At 39.1% G+C, this 19,591-nt stretch overlaps 1 protein-coding gene across 2 annotated transcripts; it reads right to left on the bottom strand.

Annotated features, from left to right (window-relative positions):
• Nucleotides 1–919: 919 nt before the first annotated feature.
• On the bottom strand, nucleotides 920–18,257 carry EEF1E1 (eukaryotic translation elongation factor 1 epsilon 1). 2 transcript variants are annotated; one of them, XM_048309606.1, is made up of 4 exons: nucleotides 18,111–18,257; nucleotides 15,834–16,034; nucleotides 8,516–8,611; nucleotides 920–1,566 (listed from the first exon to the last, which is right to left on the bottom strand). In XM_048309606.1, exons 1-4 carry the CDS (start codon nucleotides 18,240–18,242, stop codon nucleotides 1,426–1,428), a joined length of 570 nt encoding a protein of 189 aa, XP_048165563.1. In that variant the 5' UTR covers nucleotides 18,243–18,257; the 3' UTR covers nucleotides 920–1,425. The 2 variants fall into 2 exon arrangements, with proteins under 2 accessions (XP_048165563.1, XP_048165572.1); XM_048309615.1 differs by having other exon boundaries at nucleotides 18,086–18,254.
• Nucleotides 18,258–19,591: the final 1,334 nt, after the last annotated feature.

The raw sequence follows: 19,591 nt of genomic DNA, 5'->3' as shown, positions 1-19,591 counted from the left end.
GTACATAAAGTGAGTTTCTAAATAGCAAAGGACAAGAGTAGCTAGAAGTGGATAATTAAGCACTCGGGAAACAGTGAGAAGTTTCTGAAATTTTTTCCCTATAAGTAATTTCATGTGCCTGTAAACCCTCAGTGAAAGAATTAAAAATAGAACTATGTTTATCTACAGAAAACATCTACTAGAGCCTGGAGTTGTCCAGGTTATGGTTATCCCTGCAATTTTCTTCTGTCCATTTATGTGTCAGGATATATTTTAACTACCTCATTATCTACTTACTTTTTCTTCTAAGGACTTTTAACATTCAAAATGTTCAAACATCTACCCAAGATATCTTTTTTATATTTACTAGGTGAGAGGCTCCTGAGTAGCACATAAAACAAGAATGTATGAGTGAAGTTGTCTGTTAAACATTGCTGTATAAACCAACAGAGAAGTTCATTTATCAATTAAAATATCAAAGTATTTTTGTATTTCTTTCATGTCTTAAAAGAAATGTTATCTGAATCGTGCAGAAGGTAATTAACCAATTCAAGTTAGCACTTTTATATTTGTTACAGATAAAAATCAGAGGACTACATTCTACAGTAAAATGACCCATCCAACTGTGTGACTCAACAACAGTGTGGTTGGTTTTAAAGTCTACTTTAAACGTTGCTAGTGAACTTGACAGAGCAGCAAATTATCTTAAGAGTTGAGGGTTTTGGTTGGTTTTGTTGGGGGGCTAGGAAAAGTGCATTTGCACTCATGTAAAAAATGAAGTGAGGCACATGCAAAATCTTTAAGAACACGAACTTTGCTACCCAGTTTGAAAGAAAATGCTTCTAGATTCAAAACAGTACACCACAATATGAAGCAGGAAGTAAATTAACCTTTTAAAATCTTCTTTACTGAAGAAAAACTAGAAAGTTTCACAGCCAAATTAAGACTACAGTTTTAAAATAATTTATTCAGTCACATAAATACTTTGTAACATTTGCATGTTCCCTTTTTCACATCCTTGGCACACAATATAGCTCTTAACTTGTACAAAACTAGTGTAAACATCCATGGAAAACAAAATGAAAGCTGGTCGACATACATAAAAACTCAATAAATAGCAAAAGGAGTGAATAATTGATGGCAAAGATAATGTAATTTCACTTGAATGTTTAATTAAAGGAACTTTAAATTTTTAAAAAAATAGTGAATTAAAACTGCATTTCCATCTTTCTACCATTTTTGCATTTAATCAGATACACAATAACAGTTCTTTAGTTCAAAATCTTGAATGAACAACAGCAACTCAATACAGCTGTATTATTTGAGGCATTGACAGTTTTGGTTCACATACAGGTGGTCACAAAACAGTATTTGCATGTTAGTGGCTTTGGACAGTACAACTTCTAAACTCCCACACCTCGTTCCAACACGACATTAAGATTTGCCTTAATGAGCATTAGTGTATAATCTGTTCTTGATAAAGACGACATTGGACAGATGCTGTCGGACACCTGGGTAATGCTGAATGTGGTTGAACCAACGAGACACATTAAGGTATTTCTCCTTTTCTTGCACTGTGAGGTCCACCTGCATGAGGAATAAATACAAGGCACCAGTAACACCAGGCACTGCACCATTAGAGTCATAACACGTGGTAAGGTGAAATAAAAGTGGATAGTTTTACAAATCATTTAAACTCGGGTATGTTGTTACAGTCCAGCAACATTCTATCCTAACTTCACATAGTAAAACTCAAGCCCATAATATGTATATGGACTTTTAATTTACTCAAATGAACAGACCTGGAGGTGGAATATACATTTGCATTATAGAGAGGGTGGAAAAGCTTGCAAGAATTAAATGCATCTCTCTATTCATGGGCTCAGCATACAGTACTGGGGGGTGCAGGGAAGAGTTCTACAACATGCACAACCCTTTCATGTTAATTTAGCAGACAGTCTTGTCTCACAGGCAAAGTGACTACTTCATGTTTCAAGGTGTACTGTAAGTACAGGAGTAAGCTTTTTCCAGGCAATTTGAGACTGGATAGGACAACTGGAAGTTGTTTTGTATGACTATTGAATAAAATGGAATAGTTACTAAGAATCAGTGTAACTTAACTATTCAGATCTGCTAGCTCACATTATTAAGATAGCAATGTCATGATTCAAATTACAACAGTAAAACAAACTGGAAACCTGTCCATACTTCATAAAAATATTTAAAGTGCTGTCACACAAAACAGCTTCAAGATCAATCAGGAAGAAGTCTCTAACTATCTTTTCAACATCTCCTTGTCACAGGAATTGCGGCTAAGATTAATGCAGAGCTTCAAGCCTATCTTTAATCAGAGGACTGGCTTAGGTAGAGCTAACTACAGTTATAGATCCAAATTCTACCTTTAAAAGTCTTTCAAATTTAGATCAGCAACATCCTCAAACCTTTACTACAAAATCTGTTATTACTTTGGAGTCTTTCAAGCCAGCTGTAGAACTAGTCCCACCTTTTATCACTTGTATTACTATTCTTGACTAGCAATTTTATGTCTTCTTATTTCTCTGTAATCAGTTTGGCCTATCAGTTTAGACCATGATGTCTTTTCTCACATCAGCATACTACAGCTGAATTACAAATGGGGTAGACCTCAAAACAGACTATGAAACCTGGATCAGAAACCAAATGTGATCCTCATATCAAACTACCCTATCCTATCTCACCAATACCGAAACCAATCAGTGCAGGATTCACCTCACCTCGTTTTCAGTTAGCCAAGTTAACCACCAAGCTTAACTTAAATCTTTACAACACCTGCAGTCAATGAAGAAGGACACAGGACAGTTTTAACAGACCAAATCACTATCTAGACATGCCTGATACACGTTTAGATTTCTAAAGCTAATCAAGGTTAATCTCCTCCACAGCTAAACAGATGGCAAATTCCTTACGCTTTGTTCCACAAACACTAGATTTTATGGATGCTGCAGGTTCCCTGAAAATTTCATCTTGGGAACAAGATAGCTGGAAATAAATCTGTTTCAACAAACTTTGGATCACAGGAAGAGTTACACATACGCATTTACACATATTCAGGTTTGTGAATAAAAAGCTGCTCTTTAAACCCAAGTCAAATTTCACCTTGTGACACACCACCCTTTTGAATTCAAGAGCTGCCTATTAGATTTGCTGCTTCTCCTTGCTGTTCTCTCACACAGCCCAGCATTTGGCTTAGAACTGGGAAGCTTTAAACACGTAGCAGCAAAAAAGAATGTAAGGATATATACTAGAAGATGAACCAGTGGAAAAATACGGAGGAAGAAGAATTTCAAGGAGTTGTAGAAAGGAATTCTAAACCAATGGAACATAGCATTAAAGCTCAATTAACGGGAAGTTAAGAGCATAGTAACTGTGGCAGCAGCCAAAAAGAAGGGATCTTGCAGCTGCTCCTAAACCCAAGTGGCTGCCCTTCCTAGAGAACATACCTGCCAGAATACAAGCACAGCACTACAGATGTATTTCTGTAACAACTTCTGCCATTTTGTACTGTTATGAACCCCAGTTCAGGCAGTATGAGAAAATGTGCTTTTCTTGCTGCTGGCGTGGAAATGTAAACACTGTTCCTAGAGTTGGATAGTCTGATAGAAATGCACAGAAAAACCATAAAAACCAGCCATATATTTTTGCTGATCTAGAAATATAAGAGAGTTATTGGCAATTAACCAAGTGAATAGCACTAACCAGAACAGCACTAACAAAGGGGAAAAAAAAATCTACATTTTTTTAAAGGCATTACAAATGAAAAATGGAAGCTATTGTAATATAACACTTTCACAAATTGCCTGAGTTTCTGCAAGTGCAGTATATTCAGGACCAAAAAGATGCAGTACCATTTAGGGAGAGATGCTTTTGATCACCTGCAGTGTGTTATAATTAATGGTAGTTGGATGCTGATGCTTGATATGAAGCTGTAGAACCATTTACAAAGTAACACAGTTCGTGAAAAGAAAAATGTGTGTACTCCAAGGCAATCTAAAACTACTGGAAGCGAAGAAAGGTATTTAAGTAAGAGCAAATACTAAAATACCAAAACTTTAAGTTCCTTGAGTTCACAATGACCTTTTTCAAAGTCTTTAATGGGTAAGCACCTGGTTAGGGAAAGGCTGAGCGAAACTTTAGATTCTGCAGCAGATACAGTATTTCCTTCCCATAATCTTTTACTGATAATTCTCAATCTTCACATTTCTCCAATGTAAATCAAAAATAAAAGTCTGGAAAACTAGTCCTCTTTCATTCTGTTAGCGTAGTGAAAAAACGTCTGAAGGGCAAAACAGACAGCTATGCTAATAATAAAACCCCTTTTTGTACTCTAGGCACAACAAGCAAGATATTTTTACTTATTTACATAATGTACTCTATCAGTGAAATATATTAAAAAGCACTTTGTGGCATGCTCTACTTTTTACTCGGAACATAACTCTTAGGTTAATTGTTTAGAGATCACTTCCATGGCATTTTTTACAACATTTTGTTAGATGGGTATTTTCTGTTCTTCCTCATTAAATTAGATAATTCCCCCAAGTTAAGAAAGGCTGCTGTTCTGCTGTTAAAATAATTATTTGCTATTAAAGCAATTATTTTAATAGCAAAGAAGCAGACACTTAATTTGACAGGCTTTTTTTTTTTTTTTTCCCATGAAAAAAAAGTCTTTTTCTTCCACCGTAAAGCTCACTGAGGGAACCAAGGTAGTTATCATACAATGCAACTCTAAGAGTTTCTGAAAGGGCTAAAAATACACAAGCTTTAATTATATTTTCTTTCTGTAGCATTGGGGATGCAGGCATAAAGTCCCATTCCCATACCCTGCATGTCATGGAAAATCTAAAAATACCTGCCTACATATGAAGCTCTTCAGCATCAAGTAAAGGATAGGAGACTATCTGACTTTTTAAGTTTAGCCTTTAGATATGGGAGAAAAAGCCCTACAGCTGGATGGTGTATTTCATGACATACATGTACTTTCACATAGTTTTGTCTGAGTTTCTGCTGTTAAAGGAATAAGCTTAAAATTACAACTTTTCTGTAAGTTAAAACTGGTTTTCTTGGATTTTAGTTCAAGAACTATTTTTAGCATCATTGCTTAGAAAAGCCTGTTACCTCAGTACTAAAATAAGCAACATATCAGTGAATATTAACAAAAATTCATGGCCATCTGTTTATTACAGGAAATGTTCCTCATGGAAAAAGTAACTCCAAAATAAACTACTATTGTAGTCTCAGTTCAATATTAGTAGTTCTGACTCAAGGATAACAGCTTAGTTTGTTTTGTATTTGATCATATTCAGTTTGATCCCAAAATTTTGACTGAGGCGTCTTCTATTTGCAGATATAAACTTCACCCATAAGTAATTTTCCAAACCTTATTAAAGAAATTTTCAAGTCAGACATATAGACTTGAGACCACTTCCTTGGTTCTGACATTTTTGAAGTATAAAAGCAGATCAATCTTCATATTGATTATTTCTCTAGAAACAGAACTGGACTTGTGCTGGTCAAAAATATTTAAGAATGAAGACATCTGGAAACTTTTTAAAAAAAATAATTTAAAATAAAAAACAAATATGAAAACAAGTTCATTACCCCAGGGGGAATTTAATGCTTACTGATTGCCAAGCTAACCTCAAGCAATGCTTCTAAATTCATGCTTTCTCTGCAGTCTATGCTTTAACCTAGTAGAACTTCATTGTTCATATTTATCCACATATGTATTTCTGGAATTGAAGTGTCTATAAGACAACAACATTAATATTACATACACAGAGACATCAAGTATATATGACAATGTAGATCATATTGATTGAAAAGGCAGTATCAACCATTACACCTTTTGGGTGTTTGTGACCTATATTATGATGCAGAACAATGTGTACTATTCAGCTCCTGCCTTATTACTATGCATGTGTATTTCTAATTAAAAGACTCAAAATAGATTCTGTCTGCAAAAAGCCTGAAACGTTACCTGTGAATCTGATTCTCACTGACTGAAAGAATAATTCTTTTCCCACAATATGGATTTTTAAACACATTGCACTATTGTGTTTAGTAAGATAACTAGAAGGGACAGGGAGAACGAAAGGCAGGCACACAACTCCAGAATTAAGAGTTGCTGCTGTTCAGTAGACAAACTGATTAGTCAGTTCAAATGGATGAGCCTGAACAATGAAGAATCAGACTCCAGAACCCCTCCTGGATAATGGGAAGGGCAACATGTAGATAGCAGGAGGGAATGAATACAAAGATGGATGATCTATACTCAGAAACACCAAGGTGAAGAACTGATTGGCTGGTCTTAAAAACTCTTGCAACAAAATGTGCATCAGAAGGGCTTCAAAGTTTCACTACTTGGCTATTCAGGATGATCATGGTATGTCAGTAATATTTACAGTATCCTATCACTAATGTCTGTGTTAGCATGTAGTTTTTAGTCTATACCCTTAAAGGTATTATCAGTAATGTTTTTGGATCAATTTTCTAGACAACTTGATGGACAGCAAGATCTGTGGGTTTGCCCTATGCCCCATGTCTCCCATCTCTACCTCCTTTCTTAAAGCATTATAAGAAACATGTATTGTTATTTTGCACAAGGCTTAGCTGAAGCAGTGGTGGATAGGACAAACTGCTTCTCTGAACCACATCACATGAGGAGATACAGCAGCTTTCCCTGCCTTCCCCATAAAGCTTAGGGCAGAGCACCAGCTCTGGACATACTCTCTTCCAATCACAAGAAAAATAAAAATAATTAAAAAAAATATTAAAAAACCCCCAGAAAACCACGAGATCCTGCCTCTGTCTGTTAATTCTGAAACCTTCAAAATACATGTAATTCCTGGTTAGTAGCTTCTAGATTTTCATATTTATTTAGAATAGTCACTCCATTGCTTGCCCTTTATACCCTTCTGATTCAGAAAATTACCTTCCATGAAATCAAACATTTCAGAAACAGATGCTGTACTATAAACTTGTCCCAAGTAGTGTCTGGATGGTTGCAGGCACCCAGGAGCACCAAGTCATTTGTTTTTACCATCTGTTCCATTTCCCAAAGCAATAACTTGTATCTTTTCTTCTTGATTAGGTGGTCTACTCTAGAGCAAACTCAAAATTTAAAATATGCTTGGATTTTCCCCTAAGTTTTTTTTTAAAAGTCTCATTTGAACTTGTACTCTCTTACAGAATATTCAATCATATTTTCAGAAAGTTTTTTAATGTCTGCATATTATATGTGAAAGGTAGCCCATTCTGACACTGTAGTCAACACATCTATCCTACTACTTAAGATATTCTACAAGGCAAATACGATTTAACAGAATTAATTCTATGTGACTTACTCTAGCGTGTTTTCAAAAACCTTCTGAAATGAAGCTTCCCTTCCCTCTCCTCTCCTTGACACTCATTTGAACTTTTGCTCTTGGACAGTCAAGATAGATACATAAGTTCTCTTTCATTTCTGGTAGTATTTCACTACTTGGTTCCCCCTCCCCTCTGCTTTCATTTTGAAATGTAGTATTCTTCCACACTTCTCCCAGAGCTCTGCTTTTCATTGTATTAAAGCAACCATTCATGAAGTTGACTGAATTCAATTCTCAGACACACATGCATTTGTCAGAGGCATCTTCTTCTAATTATCCTCACCCCCACCCCCCCCCCCCCCAGTTTACTAATGCAAAACTGATTTCATCCTCTCCCAAGAATTCAGTAGACCTTTTTGTATAAGTCCTTTGGTTTCTTCCCACTCCAGAGAATGACAATGGCTCATTTACAAACACATTGCAGCCACCAAAATGCAAAGAGCTTCTACTGTTTTATCTTTAAATTAACACTTGGGGTTCAGAACTGAAGGTGCACCAATTTTTAAGCACTTCATAGTAGCCTGAGATAACTACAAAACATCTCAACATCTTCCCCACTCAGCACAAACTTATTTTTGGGGTGGTTTTTTTTCCCCTTTTCCTCCTGAGCACCAGCTCCCCATGTTATTTTCATATTATGTACCTTATCAAGTCTTATCACTCACATCTTGAAACACAAATGACAATTCATTATGGCTTAAGCTTTTTTACATGTAGTCATCCTTCAGGAGCTTTATTTACATGCATTTGTATTTCTCTAATACTAATGAAGTTAGTACTTTCAGTTCTGACACATCCTTCCAGCTTCATTTATCTATTTCCCCATGTAGTTCTGTGAGCAGTCACGTTTCAGACTCAAACAGGCAAGAATCCTCAATCCTAGAAATACAGGGATAGGTATCATCCTTGCTACATTTCACAGAGGAAATTGAAGCATTTGGACACTACAGGTCTTCTGACAGATCCATAGCTACATATTAAAGAATGAAAAACTTAAAAACAAGTTTTGTTTTCCTCTGTTTTGTCCCCTGTCATTGATAAGTTCAGTAGGTCAACTTCTACAACAATAAAATGCCCTTTAGATAAATAACAATTATAATACTTGTACATATAAAAACGATGCAAGTAATGCTTACCATGATATGATGCAATCCATAGTACATCAAAACGTCTGCTAAGGTAAAAATGCTTCCGGCAAGGTAGACTTTATCTTCAAGGTGCATGTTAAGATCCTAAAAAGGAAGAAGTCATTACACTGCTGTAGTATTGACCTTGTGAAACAATATATAAAGGCAGTTGTCAAAAATAATAGAAACTTCCTCTGGAGACCATGCATACAAAATAAACACCAGTTTTAAATTATCCCAACTCAGCAAACAAGACAAGAAAAGAAGAAAAAAATCTAGAAAGTAAGTGACAAGATAATAAAATATCATTCTTTGACAGTGAGAATTAGGTAAAATTTAAATGCTGGTCTCTGAAAGTAGTGCTTTATATCTAGTGAATTTTTTGTAAATGGAAATGCAATTTATTTTAGGCTGACTCCACAGAAATACTTTCCGGTCTGTCTTTTCTTCACTTCAAATTACTGAAATTCCAAAATTAAAGAGTTGTGTATTTATCAGGCACGCAAATTCAAGTATTTAACATTTGATTAGTCGAAAATGCAGTCCCTATGATAAAAGGACAGCACACAGTTCTTCCAGCAGCAGCTATGCCTGTCCTCCAGGACTCTGTGCAGCTGATCAGCAAGGTTCTGGAGCTCCAAACGTGTAAGAATCAAGGAAGCACACAGGCATAGTGGGGTGGGAGACAAGGTGTTTCAAGCTTAATGCTTGAAACCCATCAGCTGCTATCGCTTGAAACCTGCTTTTATTAATGTTGAAATCACTGCTAGCAATTCTTTGTCACTGATATTGTCAATTCAGCTGCTGTCCAAGCCTCTAAGAGAGCATTTCAGCATTTTAAGATAATCTCTCAACTGCTCCAGATCAGAGGCTATGACGGTGGATAGTAGGAGGCTTCTATTTAGGTTCAGTAAATATTTCAAATGTGTATTAACAGAAAGACCCCTTTTCATGGCTTTTTGTATGCAATCATTCTCTGCCAGAAAACAAGAGGCTGACAGGCTCAGTGTTGCTCAAGTTTATCAGTTCTGAGGACACAGGCATCATGCATTAGCTCTACCTTTTTACCTGTCCTTCCTTTTCTCCAAATCTTACCTACTTGTCATCCAATTTATGCACCTTTCTGCCCCCTACTTTCCTCTAAAGAAATGTAATAACAAATGAAATTACCTACTTTAACCCCGACTCCAGCACAAGCCAATAGTATTTACAATATTCTTTTCAGACATGTACAAAAAAACCAGTTTCCCAGCTTTTCCTTGGTTTTGGAAACTTTCCTTATCTGAAGGGAAAAAAAAGGAGCACACAACATCTGCTTAAGCCACTCCCTCCCCCTGCCCTAGAAACAGAGGTAAGCAGCTTAAATGTAACTAACATTTCTAAAAATTTTATTTTTTCAGTCTCAGTTACAGAATATTCCATTTTCAGACAACCTCTAACTGAAAAAAAAAGTCTCAGGCAAGGACAAGGGGGTTAATAATTAGTGAACAACTGAAAAATTATATTTGGCCTAAAGCATTTGGCACTTTTTTGTGGTTACATAATTTTACTGATACAGAGATATCCTATAGTACATACATTGAAAATAAACCAAGACCAAACCACAAAACTAAAATGTTGAGATTTTAAGACATCTAACCTTGCATTTGCTTTTGACAAGTTCGACTCCATTAAGCCACCTTACTATTCTTCGATAACCTCTTCATGACAGGACTCCTGCACTTCTGTAATATTTAAGCCTCCCCATGTCTGTTTTGATTTCTTTTATTAGAGTAAATCAGGGAAAAATATTAACCCCTGCATAGTTAAAATTCTGTAAGGTCAACTGCCCCTGGCTATGTAGCTTCTTTTCTTTAGACTGGTTTACTGCTTTGTTCATGTTAGTTAGCGCTCGAATTACTTCAAACATGTAACTACAGCTCTATGGAATTTCCTACATGCAACACAAAGGCAAATACAATGGTAAGAAGAAAAAACTTGCAGGAAGAAAAAAACCCCAAACCTAGAGATTTGGTTACTAGGAAAAAAGCCCCATAAACTTGCCTGTTTTGAAACAAATTCTCTGACCAGCATTTTTCATTTCAATTAACCAGAAATTCCACATGCATTATAATAAAAACTAACACCACTGAAATTATATCTTCTCCCCCTCCTCCCCCACTCTTCTTAGCTTAGGCTATGGAATCAGGATTTTGTAAAGTAAAAAGCTCATTATCTCTGAAGGTACCATTACCACAGTTATTTCCCTGCTCAAAATTTTGGATTTCTGCATCAAAGAAATTACAGCATGCTAATTCTGAGTTTTATATTGCACGTGTACACTCAAAATAGTCATCAATAAAAAAATCCTAAAACTTTAAAGGCAAGGTAAGCCATTACAGCGTGAACAAGTCTTTATTCTGGCTCATCAAATTTTATGAAGTCACTTAACTGAGCAAATTAAATTTGACAAAAATGGTTTAGTCTTGTATAAATTAGCATTAGTTTACAATTCTGGTTTTGAACATGTACTTTTCTCCCCTAAAATACAGGCAGATATTCTAATTTCATTCTGCAAGTCATGCTAATTCAGAAACACCAAAGTATTTTTTTCTCCATGTGCATTAGGCACATTTAGTTAATCTTGCCTCATGGGTTATGCTTCCCATGGATGATTATATAACTGGCTAATAGCCAAATGTGCCAGAATTCCTGAAAGTCAAGTTTGCTTAAGTGATCACAGTATTAAAGTGAAATAAGTGTTCCTGTCCTGGAGAGATTAATGAAAATATGAACACAAAACTGTATAGAATTTCTATTACATGCAGGAAATTCAGGTCTGCTGGCTGACATTTGAATCATTTGCCTTTCATGTACTGAATGCCACTATTCAAATGAATTACATATATACAAACCCAGAATTAAAAGACTAAGATAGTCCTGGAAGTTGCTTGAAACTATATAAACTTACTGTTGCAATCCCTCGGGAAACTCTTTCTCAAATTTCAGACAGGTACTTAAGGCATAGCTGCATTACAATGCATTAATATACACTGAACAACTGCAGCAATTCAAACACCATTTTTGGGTATGAGCAACAGAAAGAAGAACTGTTCCATTATTTATGGACTAACTGATGGATTTCCATTTGCTTGTTCTATGGGAAAAAAAAACCCAATTTACAGCCCATGTCTAGCAACAGCTCAACACATCCCATTCACAGCCCCCAGTATTGCTTACTGCCTGTTAAATATGCAATCCAATGGCCTGTAATCTATTTAACGTGCTCAAGCTGCTGAATCCCTGCCAGTCACCACAAGTTGTGACAGTGGCTCGGAAAAGGAACAGTTGCTTCTTATGACAACTCAGGACCTAATCACACTCTGATTTTGTTCTGGATATTTTGCCCACAACACCCTGCTGGTGTGTGTGCTTCCCTTACACACACAAGCACATCCTGCCCTTTCAGTCAGCAAGATTCTCGAGGTCATTTATGCCCTAAATGCTTTTATATCTCTCGCTCCATGCAAAGACAAAGCTGAGTACTCCCAAATGCTTCAGGAAAGCCCCTGACAATGCAGAACCCAAGAAAGGGTTTCTGCAGCCATATCCAAGAAAAGCAGAATTACACTTTTGGTACATAGACATATTTTTAATTCTCATGTAAGACTCTTCTCTCTAACTGGCAAACTATAGCTAAACCTGGTCTGAAAGAATATTATATACAACATACTGAGTTTCCTGTAAAAGACAGAAGAAAAATAATCAACAAATGTTGCTGCAATAATCAAAATTCAATCTTTAAACCTGTAAGTCTGCAAAAATATCCTGGTGCTAACAGAAGAGGTAAAGAAGTGAACACTGAAAATTGAAATTTGAAAAATGTTTGCTGGACAGGCTTACCAAAGCAGGGAAGCATCCCATTCAGAATGCCCAAAAAACAGTGTACAGAACTATGGATTAATGGCATGAACAGAGCATGGATTTACCTACTTCTGTACCTGTGTAAACAGTAATTTTTCAAGCAAGCACATTAAATAAAAATTACAGCTCTTATTCAGATTTCTAAATGGATTTCATGATTAGAGCCAGGCAGCATAGGAAACTGGGATAAAGCTAACTGAAATAATGGAATATTGTTTTGTATGAGACACTGAAAGTAGTACACAAAGATTCTTAGTTGTAATTATCCTTCAGAGACCAGAGGTTTCTATAGTTATGTGGATGCTTTTTTGTGAATTTAACAAGCTACCAGTTATTTGCAGAAGTTTCTGAAGATGGGATGTGAGGTGGAAAGAACCCTCAGGTTTAAAATACCTAAAATTGATAAAGCAGAGACATTAAAATCTCCTGAACAGAATTCACTAACATCTAAGTAGACATTTGATGGCACAAAGGTTCTCAGTTCCTTCCCTGACGAGCAGAAAAAACCACTAGTTATCCTGCATGACAACTCAGAAATTTTCTGATTTTTTTTTTCCTATGCAGCTTAATTTACCACTAACTAAAAATCAAAGAAACAAAAGACTATACTCTTTTATCCTGTGGAAAAGAAAGTTAATATAATGCACTGGATATTATACTATCACTGCTACTGACATTCATTTTTCCTACATATCTGCTGAGGAACAGATATGGAGCAAAAGTACTGGCAGCAAAAGTACTGCTCCCATTAATTTTGCCCAGTACAGAAGCACAAATCAAAATTAGACAAAACTCAACAAGCCCTTTTATTGGCCCATTCTGAACAGTGTGGCATTTGCTCTGAAAGAATATAAAAACCCTTGTTGAGATGGTCTGTTCCACCATTATTTTCCTGCCAAGTAACAGCTTTAGGCAACATGTTAGTAAGAACAATTTAACAACCTATTTTCATAAAGCAAACAGAAAATCCTTCCTGTTCAAATTCACAAACATGAAACCACTTATTTACCGACATTTTGTAGAACCACATCAGTTAAGGGTTAAATCAAGGCAGCCTAAAGTTTATAGCAGAAGTGACTGAACTGTTTTTGGCGCAGCTTATTATAAATTGTGGCTCTAGGCTGCAACCGTCCCAAGACTGCCATTGTGTATTCCAGACACATTGTAAAACTACAGCCTCAGACTTCCCTCCCTATTTTAGTTTTTCTTTTTTTTCACCCATACTCCCTTTTGGCACAGTACACTTTAATGGTAGGCTGCCTCTTTTCTGATTAATCATGGTGGCAAGAGAACAAATTACAAAAAAAAGCCCTTAATTGCTATGCTATGCAATTATTAGTGCTGAAACAATTCCACAGCAGCCTTGTGTTAAAATAAATTCTGGTTATTCAACACTTGCTAAAAAAAAATTCCACAGCAAAACTTAAATGGTAATATTAGACTGCACTTAAAGACAGAGATTCTCTCTCAACTAACATTGTTTCTCAGTAAGGAAATTTTACTTTGCTTGGAAACACTGGATTTATCTACATATTTGCATTTCAGCACATTATTTTTTCTACACAGCCAGTGCCACTAAGGCCAAAGCTGAAAAGAGATCCCAGCTTCAGCAGGAAACTGCCATATCTCTGCATCTGGTTTTAATGCTGCAATGCAGTTCTGCAAATACTCACACGTATGTATGTGCTGACAATGAAGGTATCATCACTAAAACCATCCCAAGCAGGTGAATTTTGTGATAATAAGACAGAAAACTTGCTTTTGGTTTTTATATGATTTTGGTTTTTATATGATAGAAAGGCAAGAAAGATAAATGGAAGTTAGTTATTTGTTCTCATACGGTCTTCTCACAGTTTGGGAGAACAAAAAGCATCACAAGTTTCAAGTTTGTTTAAAGAATGACTGAAACTGTGTGACATTTGTCATAAAAGTTTAGACAACAGGGACCTCCAAAGGCCACCTCATCATACCACAGCTAAACCTGAAGTTAAACCCTGTTTAGTCAGTGCCTCCTTCAATCAAGTTCTAAAAATCCTAAAGTGTAGACAGTTTTCATGCAGTATCTGTAGAGTAACCACGACTGTGGAAGCTTTTGATAGCATTTGCACACAGAAAGTAACAGCAGAGATGTTACAAAAAGAGAAGCAATGTAAACCAACTTATGATTAACCAGTGGAAGATATTCCCCAGATACAATGAAACCAAGATAACTCTGATTATTTGGGGTTCAAGTGAGAGAAATGGTTCTTCAGGATTTTCACTGGGTTGGTAAGGCAGGCATGATCACTCTCAAGATTAAGAGGGCTGTCAGCTCGAAGAGTAACAAAGTTTCACTTTGTATCATTTTAAGATGCAAGATTTTCCTTGATTTTAAGTAACACCATGCTAATGCTCCTTCAGTTTATCTTTGGTTTCTGCACACCTTGCAAGAGCCAGAAGTATTATGTTCTGCCAGCTTTAAGTAAAGTCAACCTTGCAGCTCAAAAAGTTATTTCTAAACTCAGTCTCACTGGCAGCACTGAGCAATGTAACTCTCCATCTAAAACATTCTTTCAAAATTAGAAAAAAATAAACATGTAAAAAATTGATTGAATTTCACTGCTCTTTTATACACACTTTATAAACAGTGCTTAACAGCGTAAAGCAAATTTTCTCTTCAAGTTGTTCGCACAAGACTGCAAAAATACTAATTACCACTTGCAAGGAGTAAGAAGGAAAACAGAGTAAGCTTTGCTATCTGCTCCTTGTCATCTGGCTGCTCAAACAACGGGGTGACCTTCAAGATTCTCTTTCCTGCTTCCACCTGTTTAAGAGGAAGTAAGCTTCAGCCTACAAGAAAAGTTTAATAATAGCAGACCAAGGACTCCACACAAAGTAGCTCAATGTGAAGGACAGTTCTGTAGAGGTTGCTTTATGATTTCACTTTTCACACACAATTTTGTCCAGTACCTCCTTTTAGCATCAATACAAATTACCACAGCATCAACTATGGCCTGTATCCCATAATTGCCAAATCAGTAAGACTAGCTCTTAAAATGATCAGAAAAGTGTTATCCTGCAACACCAACTTGCTTATAACCAAGGGTTTATGAAGATAGTAAGAAACTGGCACCTCACACAGGCAGCTGAACAGTCTCTAACTCTAACTTCATAATTTACAGCCTTACAGCCACTGAGCACTGCAAAAGCTCTGCTTCATAAATTTTACAGTTATTGCTGTTTTCCTGTTTCAGGTTGTTGAGGTATTTTTGTCAATAAAAGTGAAAAGCAGCAAGAGGAATAAAAGCCAGTACTTAGTGATACTGTCATGCCTTCAGCATTTGCTCAGTTTTATTAATTGGATGCTCATACACGCATTAGCATCGTAATCTTCAAGGTCTAGTCACTCTAAAATTCAGTAGCAAGGTAATTAGGCACTTCTTACCTTCAGAACTGTTCTAATATCTTCCTTACTGGAGCCTCCATTTACTCGAGTCACTCTGTATTCCAGCCACTGCTGCACCACAGCTTTCTCCTCGGCAGTGCTTCCCAGCAGCTGCTCTTTCCTAGCCTGCCTGACCAGGTGGGCAGCAATGGTCATCAGCCCCGTCAGCCCAGGGCCATTGTTGGTTTGGAGAACAGGAACCTAAAAGTGGAAACAAAAGTGTAAGACTAAACAAACAATTAAAGAAAGCAGTCTCTACATGAATGGCTATTGTTTTTTTACATTCCCTCAAAAGGACCTTTGAAGCAATGTATTAGAATTTAGAAGCATTCATGGCAAAGGTAGTGCCATCATAACCAAGTCTGTATTCACTTTTTGCTCTTTGGGGTGTTTTCTTTTCAGTTCTTACAGAAAAACATGAACAAACCAAGACACCTTTAGCTCCAATTAAGCAAATTCTGTCAATATTAGTCAGAAATAACATTGCTTGTTCTAACACTGGCAGAAATCTTATTAACTGACTTCTAACTGGTTTCCAAATTCAGGACTCTGACTTAAGACCATGAAGTCAGTACCATCCAACTTGTCTCTGAGCAAGCAGGCTGCAGTAACCACACCTCTTGAAAAGCTTTTTCCTACCTACTGCTCCATTCCCAAATGCCCTGACAGCAGTCAGGAGCTCACTGGTACCAGGAGGACAACACAACACAACACATCTCCAGCTTTAACCATGTCTTTGTGAGTGACAGCACAGGTTCAACTGTGGGAAAGGAAACTGAACCACCATCTCAAGAAATTAAGTGAGCGAACTGAAACTCACTGCAACAGGCTGAGGCCCATTCTGTCATTTATGACATAAAATGAAGGAAGCTGATTAAATGCAACACTCTTTCTTTTAAAGTATCTGACCACACAGAGGAGTCTGTCTATGTTCACACTTATTTAATATAAGGTGCAAGTTGAAAGCATAATACTATTTTCATAGTTATACCAAGAGTCTTTGACTACTATTAAGCTTTTTCCACTGAGCATGCTGCTAGAAAAAGTTGCAGACAGATCTAGTTACTTGAATTTTTCAGCCTTATGCTTTACAGTGATAGTGCTAAAATTCCAGTTGGGCTGTAATAATTAAGTAATTAAGGCAGCTTTCACAACTGAAGAATACATATAGATATTCAGGACTCTAATCATAAAGTCAGTTAAAAAATCCCAAAACATAAGGCAACTGCAGAGCTTCATTTCTCAAACAACCTTCTTCAGGAGTTGTCAGGTTGTCACACAAATTGCTCACAAATTTGTGACACTCCTGGCTCCATATTACATTTTTCATGCCTCAACTGCCTCCTAAACCATGGAACCTAGTGTTTCCATACAAACTTTGAAACATTAAGACATCTAGAGCCATAGAATTGTCAAGGTTCGAAAAGACCTTTAAGATCATCCAGTCCAGCCATCCAGCCAGCACTACCACTGCAACCCCTAAATCACCTCACCCAGCACCACACCCAGACATCTCTTAAACGTCTCCAGAAATGGTGACTCCACCACCTCCCTGGGAAACCAGTTCCAATGCCCGACCAGCACAAGAGGGAAAAACATTTTCTCAAATCTAATCTGCATCTCTCCCCTCCCAGCTTAAGGCCATTTCCCCCGGGCCTCTCACTCCAGGCACAGCAGATGCGCCGGCCCCCACCCCACTACAACCTCCTGTCAGGTAGGAGTACTTTAAAAAAATAATATTTAAGTCAACACGCCCTCACTACAAACATGCTCCTGTTATTAAAACAGCATCTTTCCCCCCCCCCCCCCCCCCCCCCCCATGTAATTTAACCAAGATAGCACAGACATAACTCGCACAGGCACAGGAAAAGGAGTGGTGAAAGAACAAGTCAAGCCGAGTATGTCAAGCCGAAATCCCTTCCACGACACATGATGATCCTTCCCACAAGCAGAGGAATGGGGTTTCCAGAACCTACAGGCTGGTTCTGGAACACCCACAACACATGTGGGTTGGTGAAGGAAGGGCTGCAGGGAGCACAGGTGAGACGCTGCTCAAGGAGATGCCAGCTGGTACCTGGGGGGCCGCAGCCACCGTCATATGGGTGTGTGGGGGAAATTGCCAGGGAGGCGGGAAGGGAAGCTGGGAGGGAAGCAACCATCGGGGAAAGAAGACCAGAGGACGCCCGCCCTCCCGCGCGTGCCGCCGCCGCCACCACCACCACCCGCTCCAGGCCCCTCCTCGCTCCCTTCACCTTCCGCTCCCCCTGGACGCCGTACTTGTTCCCGCCCGGCAGCCCCAGCAGCCGCTCCAGCAGCTCCAGCTCCTCCGCGCCCCGTACCGCTGCCGCCATCTTGCACGGCGGGACACGCGAGCCACGGAGGGAGGGCAGCAACAACCGCGCGCCCCATTGGCGGACGGAGCTAAGGCACCGCCGGAGGAAGAGCCACTGCCATTGGCCCGAAGGGCCGCTCAGCCAATCAGAAGCCAAGGGGGGTTTTGCGTTCAGCCCTGCGGGGGGAGGGAAGACCAGCGGGGTCACGGAGAGCGCGTGCGCAGTTGCGCTGCACGTCCCCGGCCGCACGGGGCGTGGCCTCGCGGAGGGGGCGGGGCAGCCGCGAGGGGCGGGGGGGCGGGGCCGCCCCGTGCCCATCTCCGGCGGGGGCGGTGCCGGGGCGGCGCTGGGGCCGCGCGGCCGAGTCCCCGCCCGCGGGGTTTCACGGAATCAGGTTGGTTGGAAAAGAACTTTGAGATCACCGAGTCCGGTCTATGACCCAACACCACCATGTCAGTGAGACCACGTCCAGTCTGTCCTTAGACACCTCCAGAGATGGGGACTCCACCACCTTCCCGGGCAGCCCATTCCAATGCCTAATCACCTTTTCTGTGGAAAAATTCCTCCTGATGTCCAACCTGAACATCCCCTGGCGCAGCTTTAGGCCATTTCCTCTTGTTCTATTGCCGGTTGCCTGGGAGAAGAGGCCACCCCCACGTGGCTACACCTCCTTTCAGGCAGCTGTAGAGAGTGAAGTGGTTCCCCCGAGGCTCCTCTTCTCCAGGCTCAACACCCCCAGCTCCCTCAGCCACTCCTCACAGGACTTGTGCTCCAGACCCTTCCCCAGCTTCGCTGCCCTTCTCTGGACAGCCCCAGCTCTGTCCCCGGGGTCTCCCCACTCCCGGCGTCCTGACCGGCCCCGCGCTGCTCGGTTCGATGGATGGCTCAGCGCCTCGCAAGGAGGTGCCCTGATGTGCCCTCGGGATGCCCTCAGGTTACCAACACAGACCGGCCCTCCCTTCTCCGGGGGTTCTCAGGAACCATTGCACCGCTTCTATCCATCCAATTGCCCGTCCTGCCTTCCTCCACCTGGCAAATATTGAATTCGTTGTGCAAGGGCAGCTAAATTTAGTAGGGGAGCTGGAGTCTTGTGGAGAGCTACATCACTAGGGGTCTTGTGAAATCAAAGATCAGCCAGAACCAAGCCGCTACCCAAGGGCAGGCAGCAAAGGAGGAAGAGGAGGGATAAAAGTAGGGTTAAGAAAATCATCCTAATCCCCACTGTTAATAGTAGTAGCGAAGTTAAGAGATAAACCCCACAAAATCTCAGCTGGCCATGAAATATCCTGATTTAACTGCACATTAGTGTATGTGAGATTTGATGAAGACATGATTCCTTTCCAATGGAATATACTCTGCTGCAGATGTCATACTTGTATGTCTGATCATAAATGTTAGGAACGAAAAAAAATTTAGATTGGCAGG

The sequence above is a fragment of the Corvus hawaiiensis genome, chromosome 1 (assembly GCF_020740725.1).
Source record: "Corvus hawaiiensis isolate bCorHaw1 chromosome 1, bCorHaw1.pri.cur, whole genome shotgun sequence".
NCBI classification, from domain to species: Eukaryota; Metazoa; Chordata; class Aves; order Passeriformes; family Corvidae; genus Corvus; species Corvus hawaiiensis.
This window is presented reverse-complemented; position numbering and strand designations above follow the sequence as displayed.